The sequence below is a fragment of the Orcinus orca genome, chromosome 6 (assembly GCF_937001465.1).
Source record: "Orcinus orca chromosome 6, mOrcOrc1.1, whole genome shotgun sequence".
Lineage (NCBI taxonomy): Eukaryota > Metazoa > Chordata > Mammalia > Artiodactyla > Delphinidae > Orcinus > Orcinus orca.
The window spans coordinates 31,892,779-31,913,263 of record NC_064564.1 but is presented as its reverse complement, the minus strand read 5'-3'; the positions used below and the strand labels follow the sequence as shown (position 1 = coordinate 31,913,263).

Sequence of the window (20,485 nt, the reverse complement as noted above, 5' to 3'; positions counted from 1 at the left end):
TTTGAGTAACTACTTACAAGTTTACTACCTTAACTAAGCGTTACAGAAATTAATCAGTAAAGCTAGCCTGTTACTTCTTATTGCATTATTAAACGATAATTTCCTTAGGCAGGGTTACAAATATTCACTGTATTCACTAACTTCTATTAACTACTGGTAGCCTGCATATTCTAAGGTTTTCTGACTTACCTAAGAAAATCCTCAAACAATTAGTTGGTACCAAAATTTCTGATAAAAACAAAACAAAACAGAACCTCAAGCATCTTCTTTTCTGGCACATGGAATGGATTATAATAAATTCTCCATCATCTTGGTATTAGCCATGATGATTAACAGCCAGGTCGCGCTGTTCAACAAAATCTACAAGCCTTACGTTTTCTAGTGGCCGCGTTAAAAAAGTACAAAGAAACACATGAAATAAATATGAGTGATGTATATTTTAGGGAGTTCCCTGGCAGTCCAGTAGTTAAGACTCTGCGCTCCCAATGCAGGGGGCATGGGTTCGATCCCTGGTCGGGGAACTGAGATGCCGCATGCCACATGGTGCAGCCAAAAAAAAAAAGGATATTTTATTTAACCCAATATACCCAAATTAACATTAATTTCAACATGTAAGCAATATAAAAAACAACTACGAATGAGACATTTTGCATTCTTTTTTCTGTATTAAGTCTGTAAAATTAGATGTGTGCTTAGGACACAGCTCAGTTCGGATGAGCCACAGTTCAAGTGCTCGAGAGCCACGTGTGGCCAGTGGCTACTATACTGGACAGCACAGATCCGGATTCCAGACACAATTTGGTGGAAGTTAAGAAGCAGGCTCCTCTTGTCATTTCAGACTAAAAAACCACTTCTGACCAAACAATGTTCATAGTCAGAACTCCCCCCTCCTGCCCTCCCTGCCACCACAGTATTTTATCACAACTGCAGGCCAGCATAAGTTTCCAGGTAAGGGTTGCAAGAAGCTGAAGCTGATTGTGAAGCAGAGAACACACGTTACTGTGCACTGCATGATGCGCAGTAACAGGAGGAAAAGCACCCTGGACAGCCGGGAGAACTCAGGGGAGGCAGGAGAGGGGCATGCAGTAGGAGAGGAGAAGTGGCTCCTACAGCTACAGAGAGAGGGCAGCATTCATCTGTAAGAGTCTTACTGCTACAAAAGATGTCTCTAGGTAGCTTCTGTAAGTATGCAAGTAACTGAGCTGGAAAAATATTCCCGGTCAAGAAAGGCTTGCCTATCCTAAAAGTTCTTCAAAATTGTATTTGAGTAATCCTGTAATGTAGACTTGATAGCCATGTTTAGATCTGCAGTCCCAAAATGTGGGATTTATGACAAAGTCACAAGTCATGGGCTTCAAAGTACAGCAAAATCACAAGATAGTATTTCAAGACTAAATGTTAAGACTTTTTCTCTCCCTCACAAGCCTAATACAAATAAGAAGAGAAGCAATGCGAATTTAAAATAGACTATTTATATATCTGATGTTAGATCTTTCTTTAAAAATGTTTCTATGAAACAAACTGCAATAAAGTTTTTTATGCCAAGAATTGTACAATGCCCTTAGAATCTTCTAAACAAGCATCATCCTCTTTACCCAGAGGGGGCTGTTAGGGAATACGACAGGAAAAAAACATCACTGGGTATTACTGGGCAGCCTGTTCTAACACAGGAGACAATGGTTAGGGGGCCAGGTGCACAGAAGAAGGGCTGTGTGTGGACACACACTGGCCCCTCTGGAAGGCAGAGATGGGCCACAGCAAAGCTGCTGCAGAGACCTGGGGGCAGGCAGAGGCTGGGAGAAGAGCAGCAGTGAATGCCAGAGTGGGGACCTATCAGGAAGGATATGGTGCTGGAGTCAGGACAGACGAGGAGGAAGAAGAGTCAGAAGAAGCGGGAAGCTGCTGGCGGACAGAAGCTCTAGGAGGAGGTGTGGCATAATTACCGCCCTGTGACTTGCTAGTCCTGCTGCTGTCACTGCCTGAGAAGGCTCCGCAGTGTCCTGCTGCTGTCGCCACGCGGAAGGCACGGTAAGCGCCTGTCGCTACAGTTTCCCCATAGGGGCCTCCAAAGCCACAGACTCCTGTGGGACCCGGGTGGAGAGAGATGGGAGAAGCCATGAGGAACTGGGTTCAGGGAGAGCCACCAGTGGGCTTTCAGGCAGAGTAACCCCCATGTCCTTCAGCTGCCAGGGAGGAGACTCCTGACCCCTCCTGTCACCAACAACACTGAAATGTCGCCTTGCCTGCTCTTGGAGGAGCCTCTGGGGACCGAACACTATTGCTGTGGGCTCTGCCACAGACTTGGGAGGTGGCCTTAGTGGAGGAGAGCTCCACTGACCCCACACGTGAGAAAATCTTAAATCACAAACGTGAGCAGAGTTTTCAGCTACACTGACCAATTTTAAAATCTTATCTCTGCTATTAATAGCTTTTGTAGTTCCCGCTCCCTTTCCCATACATAATCTCTTCCGGGATCAAGTTTGCTCCTTTCTAATGTGAAGAGATGTTGCTGCCAACTTCATAACTAAGCCTGTCAATTATTTACAAGGTCTCAACACAGCAAGATATTGCCCGCTAAGAAGGCCTGCACGCTGTACGTGCGTCTGTCTCCCCACTCTAGCAAGTCCCTACATACAGTGGTGGACACACTCACCTGCAAAGCCCCGCCCTCGGCCCTGTGCTGGTGGGACGGGCCCGAAGTGCCGTGGGTACACGGAGGTGGGGTAGAAAGGCAGCGCCGCTGGCGGTGGGAAGGGGAGCGGGTGGCTCTGCCGGGAGAAGTTCAGCCCTTCCAGGATGCTCTGCCGCATCTTTTCTACCTTGGCGGCTTGCTCGGCCTGGAAGTCAAGGACTGGCACGTGAAAACTTCACTCACAAGGTTTCAATTGAATTGGAAAGAACAGGAAAGAAATGAGACATGCTGACCACTGTGCCATGCCTACTTATTTACCCATAAATAACACAGTCACAATCTGCTCAGTGATACTTGTTTACAGAATGCAAACATGACCCCAAAAGCAAAAATGCAAAAAAAAAAAAAAAAAAAAAGATTAACAGATACCTCTTCATCTCATAATCTTAATCTCATAAAACAGGAATTTAAATTTCTACTTTCTCAGCATATCTTCAGGTGAGAACCATTTACTATAAAGTTTATTAACTGAAAATGAATTTGGTTCTCAAAATCAATGAGTAAGTCCAGACAGATCATGCTCACAGCCTTCCTTCCACTTGTGGACCAGGGGGTAGATGATGCCTAGTTCACATCTTTAAAATGTACTTTCCTATCAATTTAATTTTAGGTCAGGTATTTACTGTATTTTACAGAGAAGGAACTGAGGCACAGAGTGATAGATGCTTTTTAAGGGAAGCCTAGAGCTCTTTGAGACTGGACAGGACAACAGCCCAATTGATCTGTCTGTGGGGCTGTCTGTGAGATGACTGTTCAGTCACCTGCACAAATGTGGACAATACAACTTGTGTATGTCAAATTCCACTGTGAAAAAACACCAGAAACATTCAACTTGAGTGTCTTTTGTTAATAAATACACAAATATGTACACCAGCAACCAATCTGTAATCAGAGAAATTGAAAATCTGCTTACTCTGTAAATCTGTCTTTAGACTGAGCTTGACTAAAGCAGCACGTGGGAGAATGCATGTTTTGTAGTCTAAGGTTAAAAAGCTTGCAGCACATGTGAGCTTCTTTTATACAAAGGGACAAGATAACCTCATAACCTACTTCACTTTATTTTTAAATCAGGATTTTTAAAAAGTACAGTCAATCCTCATTATTCATGAGTTCCACATCTGCACACTTACCCACTTGCTAAAATTTATTTGTAACCTCAAAATCAATACTCCTGGCATTTTCATAGTCATTTGAAGACATTTGCTAAGTGGGATAAAGTTTGAGTTGCCACCTGAGCTTGAAGAAGACACAGCATTGCCTTCGTGTTTCAGCTTTTATACTGTAAACATGTGTCCTGTTCACTGTCTCCTTAGTGCCACACTTTTCGTGTTTTTGTGAATGATTTTGCTGTTTCAAACGGCCCCAAGAGCAGTGCTGAGTACTGACTAGTGTTCCCAAGTGCTAGGCTGTGATGTACCTTACAGAGAAAATGCACGTGTTAGTTAAATGAGCTTTGGTGAGGCTGAGTTATAGTGCTGTCGGCCATAAATTCAATGTGAGTGGATTAACAATATATATGCATTAAGAAGTATTTAAACAGAAACACACGTAAAACAAGGTTACATATTGACTGGTTGATGAAGATGATGTGACGGGAGGCTTGCAGGAACCTAACCGTATATTTCCCCTAAGAGCAAAGGTTCAGTATTTGCTAATTCAGTGTTCAAGGCGAATATATAGAATATAATTACCGTGAATAATGAGAACCAAGTGTATATCCTGAGCTGGGCACTAAACTGGCATTTGGTTACACACTGGGCTGGGCCCAATCTAAATCAAATTCCTGTCGCACAGGCTTGTTACAAATTCGGTAGGAAAGACGACAGATTAGCCAGTGAGCGTTATTTCATTCTGGCTGGAGGTGGCCACCTGCTCCTCCCTGCCCCACCCAGCCTGCTTTCTTGCAACTGACCTGACCATCACAGAGGTCGATGAGTGGGGTCTTTTCCCGGCTTGCTTTGAGGAGTTTGGACTGGAAGAGCTTCCCATCAAAATACATCCAAGGACAGCAGTGTTCCCAGGGCACTGGCTGGCCACACGCGTCGTTCGCAAACAGGGCCATGTCCACGCCACTCATGAAGAGAGCTGACAGCTGAATGCCGCGGGGGTCGAGGTTCTCAATCTTTAAATGGAAAAGAGTGATTTCTATGGAGTAAGAATACTACAGTATCCAATTCTTACAATGTCTGACTACAACTCTCCACAGGTAATGAGCACATTCCTCAACCAAATGCCCCCTAAGCAGCCCTATCACTACCTTACAGTGTCTTAACACTGACTTGTCTGAACAGAAAGACTTACATTATTTAACAAATTTAAATTTAAGAGACTGTTTGATAAACACACTGAAATATTTCAATTTGGAATTTGTAAAGAGTTACACAAGTATCAAGTAATACTGTATTTAAGGTGGACACATGACAAAGTAACAAATTATTAATAGTCTCCTTAGAAGTTAAGAAGCCCACAATTCATTTACGAAATAAAATTTTACACTGAAGATTCTAAACACTGGTAATATATTAACAGAAATGTTGTAAAAAGGAATACTCTATTAAGATTCTGCATTTTTCAAGCAGTTATCTTAAAAAATTACTTGGTATAATTTCATTCTTAAGTTTGTACTTTATGTTTACATTATTTTATATGTTAATGTTTTAGATAGCAACTTATTAATGAGACTGTCAAAATGTTTTAGGAGAAATGGATAGCTTATAAATGAAAGAACACAACAGCAAAAACACTGTATTTGAACCATGCAGACTATCAGAAGCTAAAGACTTGTATCTGTGGGTTCTTCTCACTCAGTCATTAGTGCTGTGAGCCTTCCTTTGTACACACAGCCCTTTCTTCTAGCATCTAATGTGTAGGATAAGAAACACTGACAAATACAGTCAACTCTTGATTATCAGTGAAGGACCTTGTTTGTGGATTATCCAGGACTGAGCTTTAACTGTCCTGGTTTCTGTCTTCCCACCTTCCATGCTTATTTTCTAAGGTGATGGTCTCTTGAGAATGCAGTCTTTATGGGTACCAAACTAAGCAATGCCTAATTGTGGCAGGTAAACTGGCTTTTCATTAAAGATAAAAAAGATGACTCCAGTGCCAAATACTAATGAATTTGATTATCTGATGTTTTGTGCTGTCAGTGTCAACATTCCCATTATCAGCTAACACTGTGTTTTCCAACCTCCCCCCCCCCCTTTTTTTTTAAATTTGAAGTCAATGCAGTAAAGAACTTCCTGAACCTGGAGAAGTCTGTCCACCCCTCCCAGCCCACCTCTGCTGGCTCCTGCTTCTCTAATGTAGTGTCAGAAAAGGGAACTAATAAACATGTTCAGTTGAGGGCAGGTGGGGTCAGGATGATAGAATTAGATGCCTTTTTACATTTATGAGCAGAAAGGGGAGAGAAAGAGGGTCAAAATGGAAAAAAAAAAAGTCACCTAACTTACTGAGATCCCCACCGGCCTTGTCTTTCTCTGCACTGCAGAAAGGAAGTGGAAACTCCCTTCTTCTGAGTCCTGAGGCAGAAAGAGGGAGTTTCTCCCCCCTAAACACTGACGCTGTGGGAAAGTGGCACAGCAGCAATGCCAGCCCAAGCTTGGAGGCTGCCTGTGCAGAAACCCATCCCCTGGCCCCTCTGCAGGGACCATGGCAACCAGGCCTCTAGCCGCTCTCTCACTGTCAGCCCACAGCCTTCCAGGCCAGAGGAGGGAGGACCAGGTCAAGGCTGAGGGGAAGGGAACGATGGTGCTGATGCTGCTCTAAAGCCGTTTGCTTTATAACAAAGTGCCAGTGGGGTCCTTCTGGTGAAACCCGATACTGCTGTCATTTCTTAGTCACTGGTGGTGTTGGTCATACCCACCCTTAGCCCTTATTTAACTAATACAGCTCAAAACCATTTCGGGCAGATGGCCATCTGCGTGCTGAGGCTAAGCAATGGGAGCCGGTGCATGGAACACAGAAGCACCCTAGTTAGAACAAGTAACCTCCCAGTGAGCGGATGGGAGGAATGGATAAATCTACATTATCCACACACACATATATTTACTTTAAATGGCCTCATCATTAGTTGAAGAACTGTGTTCTTACGGGTTTAAAAAATGATTTTCAAGTCAATTTGTTTTAGAAATAACAACTACCATTAATTCAATAGAGAAAAATTCTTAAAATAAAAACTGCCTAAATAATGTGAATAAAATCTCAATTGCTGTGTGGATTTCACTTCATTCAAAAAAATTTTTAATTACTTTACGTGGTGTTTTATATTTCATCCCCTAAATGTTAATTGCACACATAATACTATCTAATATTTACGGGGCACTTAATAAATATGTACCAGACATCACTCTAAGTATTTTTCCATATATTATTTCATTAACATCTCAACAATCTCATGTATGATACTGCTGTTAGTACTCCATTTCATAGATGGAGAAACAGAGTCACAGAGAGCTCAAGGTCACAAAACTGATCTGGTGGCACCAGAATCTGAACCCTTGATCATAGAAATGGTTGCAATATTCACATTCCAACCTCATTCTCTCATACCACATAAGATAAAATATTCACCATTATTCAAAGTTCCTCAACTAGAAAAATAGTGACAAAATTTTATGATCTTACAGGAAATACAAATATGGAATGTAGCTCTGGCCAATTAGTTCAAGAACCAAATTCCAGTGAGGTTACTTGGTCCAACTTCTAATTACTGGGCAACAGACTCTTACTTTGATTGGTCATATTTACCTATACGCACAACAATTCTTACAGGTATCACAGACATGCTGCACGTCCCTACTACTGTCTTTAAAGCTCTTCATTTTCCATCTTTTAATTCTGCACTTGGCATGTGAAACTGTTAAAAGAATTTAAGGCAATTATAGGGATGTCAAAAGCAAGGGAGAAAGAAACTGGATAAATATTAAAACTGTGCAAAGGTCCTTCTCCTCATCCTTCACCCGCCCTCCTCCAAACACAGTGTCAGTGCTGATTTTACCTTAGTCATTATTTTTGTGCTGGTAACCTAGGAGAAGCGCCACAAAAATAAACCAGGGAAAAAGTGAAGGCCGTCAGTCAATCATTGTCATGGATCCTCAAGGAGCCACGCAGAACACTCAACTATTCAGGGTCGTGGCGGGAGGACAGAGACTGGACAAGATGAAACTCTTGCAAATTCATTTAAACCAACGGTTTCAACATCTTTTCCCACCAAACCTCCTATCAGAATAGCCATCAAGAGGCCAAACTGTTCAAAATTAGGTCTTTTCTTTCTCTTCTCCTATTTATTCTCAAAGCGTATAATGGACAAAAATGGGAGAAGAAAAACAGGATCTGGGCAATCCACAAACTGGATAATGGCCCCTAAAAGAACAACAAAAATCAAGAGTTGACTATATCCTCAACAGGAAAATGGTATTTTATAGAAAAGCATCGTCATTGCTTTTGAAATATCAAAACAACTTTAACGGTTAAGTGAAAAAGCAATTTTGAAATTTACTTTTCTATCACTGAACTTTGGGACCCTCAGTCTCTGCATAGGGATTTTTGTTCATTTAAATAATGATTATTCCTATCAGTTCTCAGTCTGATAGCTGAGAGGATCTCTGATCTTAAAAAAAACCCAACTATCTTTCCCCCCAATGAATGCTGTTATTTTCCCTTCCAGCTCTTTCAGAATTTATGGTGCTCGTGAATGAAGCACTAACGATGCAGGCTGTCCTTGGTGAAAGGAACACAGACCTCCAGACCAGCAAGACCCAAAGGGATAGTGGTGGGCTTGAAGTAACTGCACATAAAATGGGTCTTTCTAAACACAGCTCTAGAAACGCCTGGCTTTAGATGAAGAATCAGGAGAAAATTATGAAAGCACTAAGACCTCAAAAGAACCAAAATGAAAGCTTAGAGTGCGACTGTCTTTCAAAAGTTATATCCTATGTGTTGATCCAAAAATGAAAAGGATATGGGAGAAGATGAACTTTGAGTAAAAGCAAGTTGATGGTGAATAAGGCTTGGTGGGCATACCTGATACCTGGCGGTCTGATTTTCAGAACTGGGATGTCAATACTGATGTAATAATCTAAATAAGAGAAACAGGAAGTAGAGGTAGAGGGATGGCACCACACTCTAGTAAAAGTATTTACAACACCCCTGAGCACAGTCTGCTGATGAAGATGGTGGCGGTGGCACCACACGCTAGGACACAGGGAGGGAGAGCCTGCACTTAGTACCAGCCTCTCGGGGGGACACCCGGCCAAATATTCTAGAAGGAAAACTTCAATTCAAAACCATTTAAAAAAAAAATAATTTCTGCCTAACAAACAGAAAAGCTTAAACTACAAAGAATACAATTTGAGGTAGAGTCTCCTAAGTTTGGTTGTCTTTAGTTTAGCTTGTTTCAAAGTCATCAGAAGCCTAAGGCGACCACAAATGACATGGGCTCCACACAGTTCAGGGTCAACACTGGATTACTGAATTTAACTCAGTAGTTTAGGGGAAACCAGAGATTTATTGAGCCCCAACAGGAGAATACTGAAAACCCATCAAATGAGCCTAAAACTCTTCTGCAGGGAAAGAACGCCTTCATAAAGAATGGCAAAAAGATCTAAAAGTGAAGGCGATTTTGTCAAAAGAGATTACTTGATTACAAATCAAATTCTGTAAAAAACAAACAAAAAACACAAACAGCAACAAAAGAAAACCAAACCAATGGCAAAGAAAAAAAACAAAACCCTGTACATTAAAAAGAAAAGGCAGATCCACTAATTTAGCTAACTCTGAAAAGTCTTGAATTTTCTAAAATTTAGTGTAGAAATTAGAAAGCGAGTACAGCCATGTGGACACAGTGACTAATAAAAGTGCACTGAAAAGATAAGCACACCAAAAAAATCAGGTGACAACATGGAGAAAATTAATACTGTCAAAACAATTAAAGAAAAAAAGGAATACTAGAAGGGAAAATTAAAAGGAATACGATGTTAAATGCTGACTAAAAGGGCACAGGGATGATGACATAACATTGTTCTTCAAGTGGTTTTTTTAAAAGGGATTTACAATACTAGGAGGGCAAAGACTATTTTTTAGAGAAAACGAATGTTGTATTTAGGAACAACAGAACGAAACAAGAAAAAGAATCCTGGCCAGATGTTAGTAAATTCTTAGGACCAAGCCCTCCCAGGGTTTGGGATCCCCACCTGAAATAAAAGGCAAGTTTATTTCCTGATGTGGAAAACAAGAATAAACACCCATTGGTAAACAAGGGAAAACCTTTATCGAACAAAAGTAGAGTTGACTGTTTCCATAACCGGGAAGGAAATTCCTTTTGCCCTGAAGGCTCTAAGTTCACGTCATTATTATAACTAGTTTAGTGCACTGAGTGACTCCTCCGTGAGGTTAGCTGTGTCTCACAGAACTCCAAAACAAGACTTCCCAAAACAAGGAATGAGGCTTGTCAATTACCTTGAGCTCCTGCAGCTGATCAGGCTCATAGAGTTTGGGGGACAACGCCTGTGCCAGGAAGGCATCCAGCTCCTGGCGACGCAGTATCCGTGCTCCAGGCCATTGCACCATATACCTACAGCGGGTAGACAGAGAAGGCCTGGTGTCAGGATGGAGCTGTCACCAGTCACATGCATAACCTGGTGTTCAGGTTCTAAGGAGACTCAGGATGACACAAGCTAAGGAGGCCTATATGGATTTCTTACCCAGCTTTTCTATTTTCACTGGATGATGCCAATTACAAGTGAAAATCTAATCATCATCTGGGCTGATCAGAATGTTTGGAGTAATTAAAAATAACACTAAATTTAAACACACTGCAAACCAGCTGGTAAGTGATTTTTTGATACAACTTTACTTTTGTGAGGTAAAAGTTAAGCACAAATTTTACCCTGAAACCCTGAAAATATATGTTAAGCGCAAATTTATATGACTTATCTATTTTAATTCAAGACAGGATACCTGGGAGGCAGGCCCTAGGTCCAAATAAGCAAGATTTATCTCCTGATGAAGAGTAAGTGTTGTGCGAACCGTGTGCACAGAAGGGGCTCTGGCAGTGGCAGGTGAATGCCCTGCAGTGGAATAGGAAGGGACAGCAGGGACAAGAACTAAAGCTTCAGCCTTCAGAACTGGTACCTGCAATCCCTGGGGACACACAGACTTACTGGGGCCACCCTGGTGTGAGCAGCTAAAGGGAAATCAATTTCTACAACTTCAACTTCCATTTGTACTATCTACCTGAGAACTGCCAGGTGTCCACAGTCCCTTTTCTCTGCCAATCATTTCCCCTTTACTCACCTTGCCGCACGGCACTGCCCCAGTGACAACCTCCAGGACATTAAGCCAAGGCACAATCCCAAATAGTATTTGGGTGTGAGAGAGTAAAGGGATAACCACTAAGAACTTCGTCATAAGTCTCATTGCATGTCCAGTGGTTCCTAAGTCTCTGCATTCAGCAAACTTGAAGGATGACCTAGCCAAGTTACCAGATGATCACCAAAAATAACTTCTGGAGATACATAGATCCCTATGTGATCTCTGGCAAATAGCTTAAAAGGAGTATGGAGAACTGTGACATGCCTAACAAAACTCTTTCCAGTACTGTCTGCTGAGAACGTTTTCTCAGTGCTTAAAATTTAAGTCAACAAAGATCAGCATCAGAGTTGGTACAGAGCCCGCTCTCATTTCTATAATAATTAACATCCACCCACAGGAACATAAACTTAAAAGGTGAAGGAGGAAGTTTCATCCAGCTGATTAAGAGAAGTATTTTCAATAAAAATCCCAATAGAAAAATGAAAGTGCTTGCTGGTGCCAGGCACTAGTCTGAGTATTTACACACACTGATTCCTCAAGTGGTCACAGCAACTCTGAGGCAGGAACCATTACTATCCCATTGTAGAGATGGGGAAGTGGAGGCACAGAGCTTATATACTTCATGGTAAAATTATGTAGTAGAAGCAGAAAGGGCATGCAATTTCAAGGTAAACAAACAGTGGGTGTATGGTATTTAGATTCGAGTGATGTAAAAGTTTTACTTCATTAAACTGTCAACATTTACAATGACAAAAATAACACCCTTTGCAATTGTTTGAGTGCCAAATATCTTAAATAAAACAATCATACTGAGTTTTTACCAGGGCTTGATGCAAGAAACAGCAAATCTGAAGAAAGTCTCCCTACTTTTCTCTGAAAAAAATTATTGTGGAAAGATTTTGCTCAATATACAATGTTCTTTGCCTAAGTATCCATGTTATACAACCCTTTTCTTTCTTATTTTTTAAAAATTGTGGTAAAATACACATAACATAAAATTTACCACTTTCACCATTTTTAAGTGGATAGTGCAAGGGCATCAGGTACATTCACGGTGTTGCACAGACATCCTCCCACCATCCATCGTTACAACTCTTTTCATCCTGCAGATCTATGAAACACTAACTCCCCTCTTCATCCCCTAGCCCTAGGCTAGACGTTTCTTTAAAAATTATGAATCAGAAAAAGATTGTTTTGGGGACAGGCTGGTTTTCTTAAGATCTTTCCTGGTTTTTCTGGCAGCAAAGACTCTCAGCAGTCAGTTCAGCTGCAACAATGAAAAGCCTTTTGGGTTAGAATACCTACCACTTCCTCCATTTGGCTTTCTATTTACATTTTAACAAAGTCACCCTTTATTTGTTTTTCAATGTAAGTCCTCAGAAAGACTTTCTGGATGTAGAAAGAGTATGAAGTGTGTTCATAAAGATACACATGTACATAGATAGACAGCTTAAATACCATAGAACATGGATGGCACCAATGGCACTGCAGTCAGGGGCAAAGGTGAGAGCAGCAAAAACTGACCCTTGGTTATCTCACGTGTTCACGCTCTTCCTATCTGTGCACTGACAGTGCTTTCAATCACTTTGTGTTTCTCAGTTTTCTCTAGACATTCTTTTCCATGTCTTCTTCCTGGGTCGGGCCTTAAGTTTCCTACCGTGGAAGTCTGAGGGTATCTGCAGTTCCCCCTTCGTCACCTCTCCTCTCACTACCCTTTAGAAGCACGGAAGCTGGAACAGAAGCAGGTCTCCACATCACTTGGGGGACCAACGTGGTCTGCCTCCTATTGGCACAGATGGGGAGCTGGACCCTGGTATGCTCCTTGGGGTGTTGGAAAAGCCTGCACTTGTTTGGGGGCTCAAGCCCTCTATCTCCCTTCTTGTATTTATTAAGTTCCTCCAGAACGTAACTCAGTCTGTCTTCTCAGAAGCTGTCTTGGATAAGGATCTCGTCTGTCTGGTCTCAGCTGTACCCTAGGAAAGGCTGCTTTCTGTTCTGTTCTGGACACTTGCTTCACCCTCACACTGAACCTCTGCTCAGATGCTGGCCCCTCCTCATCTTCACTACAAGGATTTCTAGAGATTTGACTGCCATTTCTTCCCCCATTCTCCTTATTGCTGTGGTATGGGTGCTGATATCACTAGTGAAAGCATAGAGAAAACCACCACCTCCTGGCTGGGGTATGCCTGCCCCAAAGGCAGAAGCGGAACCTCACTGCGAAGGAACAGAGGCAAATCTAGACGGAGAAAATAGTCTACCCAGAGGTTGACAAACTGCACCCAGGGGCTGGCTGCCTGTTTTTAAACACAATTTCCTGGAGCAGCCACACGCATCAGTTCACATGCTGTCTAAAAGACGTATGATCTGCAGATCCCTGGTCTGCAAACAAACCAGTGTTTATTCTTCAGAAACATCTCTGCATCAACCCAAAGAAACACGAGAAGCTGCCTGAGATTGGAGGAGACAAGGCACCTGAGCACAAGCACAAGGCAAGATTTTGTTGCTAACAAAGGATGTTATTGGGATAATAGGAGAAATCTGAGTAAGATCTGTAGATCAGATGTATTAGTATTATTTTTCTGATTTTGATAATGCCCTTGTTTTTTTAGGAAACATACAGAGTTTAGGGGTAAAGGGGTATCATATTCACAACTTCCATTCAAGGGATTAAGGACAAACACACAGACACATGGAGAGAAGAGGAGAAAGCCACTAAAAAAAAGATTAAAGGAAGGGGAGAGCCTTTGGGATGACAGCCCAACCTTGTGACTGCGGACATTTGCCCCACCCCAGCCATCAAGGCCAAGGGTCATGCTGTGTGGCCTCCACAGGGCCTTACCATATCTGGGACACAGGCTCTGCCCTTTGCTGCCCCCTCCCCCATCCTCAGCAGACCTTTGTCACACAGCTGCAATTTCGCCAGAGAAAGACCACTGGGCCACGGCCCCAGGCCACAGCCTGTCCTTGTCAGGCCCTTGGAGACATACACCAACCCTCTTACTCATTTGCACCGCCCCCCCCAAACCCCTGCTCCATGCCCTTCCCACTCTTCACCCCACGTTCTCAGCAGGTCATACCCATCAATCAAACAGAAGCCATGCAGGGAATCCTTCTTTACCTGCTTGTCCCTGTGGCCCAAAACACTCATGAAGGTAGAACAAATTCTCTTAGCAGAAGTGGACCAACCCATTTACTGGTGTCCTGGCCCCAAATCCCCAAGACTGGCCCCATAAGCCATTCTCTCTCATCTCTCCCCAACCACCTCGCCTCAGTAAGCCCCTCCTCCTCAGGATCTGAAACTGTGAGTCTTTCCAAGTGGGAAACTCCATGGCTCCAAGCCCATAATGCACACAACAGTCTGCACAACCAAGCATGTCTTCTGGCTTCCACCAGAGTAGCAAATACGAGGGAACCTGAGCTGCACTCACTGTAGCTTCTCGACACCACAGAGATAAGCACAGGAAGAGGTTTGGTGAAATGAGAGATTACTAGCTGCATTTATTAACCTTTTCAAGTTCTAAAATGAGCACGTTTTTTATAAACAACACAAAAAAATAAAAACAGGGACCAGGACAATCCTGAAATCTGGAAAGACTTTCCAAAGGCCATCTGAACACTGCCTAAAAGAAGCATAGCTGTTTCTGGGGGTAATGGCCAAGGAAGGGCCACAAAGACAAAGAGTGGGGCCCAGTAATATATCTGGAGAAAAACATGGTCTGAAAGGATACATGCATCCCAATGTTCACTGCAGCACTGTTTACAATAACCAAGACATGGAAGCAACCTACATGTCCATTGACAGAGGAATGGATAAAGAAGATATATACAATGGAATATTACTCAGCCGTTAAAAAGAATAAAATAATGCCATTTGCAGCCACATGGATGGACCAAGAGACTGTCATGCAGACTGAAGTAAATCAGACAGAGAAAGAGAAATACCGTATGATATTGCTTATGTGAGGAATCTAAAATGAAATTATACAAATGAATGTATTTACAATACAGACATGGACTCACAGACTTAGAGAATGAACTAACTTATGGTTACCAGTGGGGGAAGGGATTGTTAGGGAGTTTGCGATTGACATGTACACACTGCTACATTTAAAAAGGATAACCAATAAAGACCTACTGTATAGCACAGGGAACTCTGCTCAATGTTGTGGCAGCCTGGATGGGAGGGGCATATGGGGGAGAATGGATACGTGTATATGTATGGCTGAGTTGCTTTGCTGTGCACCTGAAACTACCACAACACTGTTAATTCGCTATACTCCAATATAAAATAAAAAGTTAAAAAAAACACAAACCCCAAAAGATATATATAAAAAAAAAGAGTGGGGTCTGGTCACACTGTCCAGTCTGCACCCACCAGGCAACGCAGTGTCCCAAGAGGCCCAGTGCATGGAGAGGCAAGACGTGAAGGCACCGCCACCCCAAGGAGCATGAAATAATGTGAGCACTGTGCTCACATCAACACAGCAGTGGCTTGTCCTGCCCTAATGTACGGCTGCCTCTGGCCAAGAGGCAGCCAAACAAGCCTTAGGCACAGCACACATCATCCTCACTCAGTGCCCAGTGGGACCTTCAGGTCAGGTATACGGTAGACAGTTAGCTGTCCACCCACTAGATTAAAGGCCACACATCATTTTAAACTCGGAAGAAACACAAACAAAGTAACCAAAATTATTACCGCTAATTTGACCTTAGAGCACCCAAAGTCTTAATCTTAACGTTTTGGCTAATATAAAATGAACTCTCCATCAGAGGAAACCAGAAGAGGATTCTAAAACCAAAACAAAAAAACTAGTCTTTCTCACTAGCTAATCCTCAATGGAGATAAAGATAAGAAACTGATACAGTAGGCTAATTTTAGTCAACCTCAATTTAATTAAGGAAAGGCTTCTAAATAAGTTATTGGCCTTAAAGTCTGTTATGAATGTAAGAAACTTCAGGAAATAAACACCTGACTAAAGCTCTGCCCCCATCCTCAGGGAGCAGGTGAGACCCAGTGGGGGTCAGGGGACCATGGAGAAGGGGCCAGCCCAGGGGGATGGGACACACAGGGCTGGGGCAGGTGACAACCTGTATGGCAGCTGGGCCCCAGGCTCTCACTGTTTGTCAGGGCCAGAGACCATACACATGGGAAGGGAGAGCTAGGATGGGCAGGTTGAAGAAATCAAAAGCGGAAGTCTATAAACATGCAGTTGTTTGTGTGCCTGTATGCATACTGGGGAAGGTCTGGGAGCAGCAAAGTTGCTGTCAAGAAAGAGCCTGGTGTCCAATACTGACCCCATCACTAGAAACCAGGGCTGCTGGGAAAAGGGGGCATCCACGGTAAGGTCAGAATCTCTGCACAGAAGTGCTCACATGGAGGCCAGACTGACGAGTCCCCCAACTGGCCCAACAGGTGACAGTGGAGTACCAAATTACATGACAGCAGTAGTGGACCACAAGTCATCAATGAAGCCAGGAGCCCATGTTGATATAAATACACTGAAGTCTGAGGAGGAATGGCATTTTTACACAAAGTGCCTCCCATGAAATCGTATCAGTTACGAGGGGGACGGAATGCCCTCGCTGGAGAAGCCAGGCAGACACCCCCTTTGCCAAGTGGTCAGAGCACAGATGCACAGCATGGATGAGACAAGGAGGAGCAGAGGAACAGCTCTTCCCTCTACAGCATCTGCTGAAGACCAATGGGACTTCGCCTCCAAATACAAAGGGAGGCTCTGAAACAAAACCCTGAAGTTAAAATAGAAATAAAGTATTAATGTTGATTGATCCTGATGGCTGTATTGTGGTTACATAGGACAGTGTCCTTGTTTGTTAGAAAATCACAAGTATTTTTTTTAAACATCAAGTATTTTTAAAAAAAAAGCTCTTTGTATTATACTTGCAACTTTTTCCTAAGTTTGAAATTGGTTCCAAAAAAAACCCCTCAAAAAACCAATTCACCTGATTCAAGTATACAGGCCAATTCAAATTAACTCCAGAACACCAACAGTGTCCACATAGGCATCTGTGGCCCATTGGCTGAGACGGTCTGGAAGCACAGAGTGCCCACATCTAGGTTTTTAAACCCCTCTCTCCAAGGCAGGAGCCAGCCCCTTAGAGATGGCAGGTCCCAGGGCAGGGAAGATACAGGACAGCCTGGGCATCTTGTGGGGCCAGAAAGCAAGGACATGCTGGGGGGACAAGGGACATAGGAACCACTGAACGAACTCCCAAGGTCTGAGCTGGAACAAACTGAACAACCAAATAACGAGGTTATATCAGGTTATAACCCTAGGAAGAGAGATAACCACGAGTCCATACTGATCTACATATGCTTAAATAAGTGAAGGAGGAAGAAGAGACACATTTTCCCTGAAGAATAATTACAAATAATACATAATATAGTTCCCCAATAGCCTTCAAAAGCTTTAACATTTAAAGGATAAACTATATTTAAAATCATTATGATATTTACATAAAATACAGGTTCACCAAATATACCTATTCTATAAACATACTATATAGCATCAATTCAAATCCACATTGCATTTACATGGCCTATATTTCTATAATATATGAAAATATGAGATGAGGACAAACTTCAACGGACAACATGATTCATCTGGAATAACCCCCACCTACTTCATACAGAAAGCGTCTTTGAGAGGCATTTGTACAAGCACCTGCTAGAGAACACGCAGCGGCTGAGGCAGCGGCCAGCAGCACCTACCGTAGGACGCAGCACAGCACCGTGAGATGAGTGGGCACGCTGGCTGGGTTGAGCATGGCTGGTGTGTCTGACCTCATGCAGGCCAGGAAGGCCCTCATTCTGCGGTTCTTGTCCTCCACTGCCTTCCCCAGCCAGAGTCTCTTCAGATTGGGGCAGGTCCACTCCCTGAAGGCAAGAGCTTCCACCAATTCTGGGGTTTGTGGAGATTTCCCTTTGTAAGCTGCCCACTCTTTAATGATCACTGGTGAAACTACAGGAAGGAAAATCAGAGAACCATTTATGCCCTATCTCAGCTATTTTAAGCCTAACAAAAACGAACAGCTCTAATAATTACAGTATGGAGATGTCATTCTGGTATAACAACGGATTCTCTCATTAGTAAGCCATCGGTCATCAATCCTCACCTCTAATCCTCATTTTGTTCTTTATGAACTTCGGTGACTCATTCAGATTTTCAGTCCGGCCACCAATAAATTTCTTCTCAATCAAATCAAACTAGATTTCCCCATATAACTAATATGTGTAAATCAAGGATGTTAGATAAAATTTGTTTTCATATTATAAATCCATTAATAGTTTTAGTAATAACAATGGGTACAACTTACAGAAAGTGTGTGATTATCACAGAAATCCATGGAAAATCCAATTTAGATAGCTGAATTGAACTATTGAACCTAATTGAACCTTTTTCTACATGTCATACTAATTAGATCTGAGAAATAATTTGCATTTGGTAGCCACTTTACTTAAGGACCTCCTACTTTAACAAATATAACTGTTGAAGTCTATTTTAAAGATTGGCAGGGACAAACTACCACGTAGCGAGATCCCCAAAGCCCAGTAAAGTGGCAAGCGGAAGCGACAGTCCATGTTTTGAAATCCCAAGTGAAGTCAGCACACAGTATTTCTCTTCAGCAAGACTGAAGACAAACTGTAAAATTCCCCATTTCACTTCAAAAAAAATCAAGAAGTTCTAAGTTGATTTCATACAAAAAACGACCTTTTATCCACCGTAATCTTACCACTATTAGCATCAATTAATTCTTAAAACACACAAACATGCACATTTTCCCACATCATTTCCAAATAACTTAAGGGAGAAACTGTGACGGGGGAAGGAAAAAAATGGAGATAAAGCATACTGCAAAGAAATATGTTAAAAATTCTCACCAAAGTGCATTGATGTAAACAATTTCATCAGATCTGGGTGTGAATTTTGTAACAAATAGCTCACTTTGGTCAATAAACATCAGAACTGAAGCAGGGCCCCATGGAGCCCCTGACCCAGAGAGCTGCTAGCATACCCCACCCTCCCCTCACATGGCTGACAGCTGATGCAGAAACCAGGACGGTGCTATGATTCTAATGTGATCTTGGATACATCAATTATATCCAAATAACCATACCCCCTCCCTGGGCTCATTTTCCCTAAAGTAACCCCTGAGGCAAACCGAGACTGTGAAGAACCCAAATCCTGACAAAATTAAATGATTAACTGGCTCATCTCTAGCTCCACCCCAAGTCTGAACAAATCAGGCAAGACAATCGTCTCTTCCAATGTCACGAAGAACTTCAGGAGTCAGATACCTGGATATACACAGTTGTTAGCAACAGGAAAAGCAAGCTTTTGCACAATCAACCCCGGTCAAGTCAGGTGACAGTGTGCTGCAGAGGAGGGCCATGATCAGCCATTCTGCATGGACCCCAACTCCCAGGAGCAGGCTGCTTGAGCAGGGGTACAAGTCAAGACAGTTTCTGAAAATTTCCTTACAAAAAAGTAACTGTTTTGTCATTGGGAAATCCCTTTAAGTTACATTTGTATATCTTAGTGTTTAAATGTTAAAAAATTTTTTTTAACTTAAAATGTTTGTTTTAAAATCCATCAAGTCAAAACAGAGATATACATGTATATATAAATACATGTCTTTGAATTTATCTATATTTTAGGTGCCAGACACAAACTCACAAGGTCCCCATTGTCCAGCAGACCCTGTCCTCGGACTCACAATCTAGCACTCACCCCCATTCCTGCCGACCTCCAGCGCGCACAGCTCCACGTGTCGCCCACCCGTATGCCCACCCGTATGCAGAGGGTGGCCGTCACCACCGCAGGGCCCTCCTAGGTGCAGTACACCCCACCCACCTTTGTCCCAACTACAGTCTGAGAGGCTGGCACATTGTCAGCCCCAAGAAAACAGGTCAAAGGAGGTTACAAGACAACCAGTATGCTATGTTTCTATTAGGTCAGTTCACAAAGTTCATTTTCATGCCCCCCAAGCAAAAATGCATAAATCTATTTTTTCTATGTAACATCTTCATTTTGATGGCAAAGATTTATTTAATGGAACTAATTAGATTTTATCTTTGGTTGTTAATCTGGGTTAATAACCTAGTTAATCTAAGGTCTCTCACTTTCTTCCCCCAAAATACAAACACACACACACACCCACCACACACGCATGCACACAGGGCATAAGTTTACTGCATCTTAAAAAACTCAGATTATAGTGCCAGGAGTCTCCCTTGAGTTTTCTCAAAAGAGGCATTCTTATTAAAGCTGTCTTCATCTTCATCCATTTACTTCTTTCCCCTTTGTCAGCTCTGCTCTTGTCTCTCTTTAATAATTTTTAGTAATCATTTTATTACATTGTTTTCATTCTAGAAATAAATTTTTGGTGGAAGATTTTTTCATTCTCAAGTTCAGAATGCTTAGACCTATACATACTTTATGTTCCATGTCCTACATCGAG

At 42.3% G+C, this 20,485-nt stretch overlaps 1 protein-coding gene across 3 annotated transcripts in view; it reads right to left on the bottom strand.

The window, feature by feature from the left end:
* Window positions 1-20,485, bottom strand: part of FAM120A (family with sequence similarity 120A) — a 104,276-nt gene that overhangs the window by 9,170 nt on the left and 74,621 nt on the right. For 2 of the 3 annotated variants that reach the window (XM_004284106.3, XM_049711481.1), the window contains exons 11-15: window positions 17,736-17,985; window positions 10,151-10,265; window positions 4,605-4,814; window positions 2,654-2,837; window positions 1,944-2,081 (exon numbers count right to left, since the gene is read on the bottom strand). In XM_004284106.3, coding sequence (XP_004284154.1) covers window positions 1,944-2,081; window positions 2,654-2,837; window positions 4,605-4,814; window positions 10,151-10,265; window positions 17,736-17,985 — 897 coding nt within the window. The remainder of the gene's footprint in view (window positions 1-1,943; window positions 2,082-2,653; window positions 2,838-4,604; window positions 4,815-10,150; window positions 10,266-17,735; window positions 17,986-20,485) is intronic. The other variant, XM_033413651.2, reaches the window with a different exon arrangement.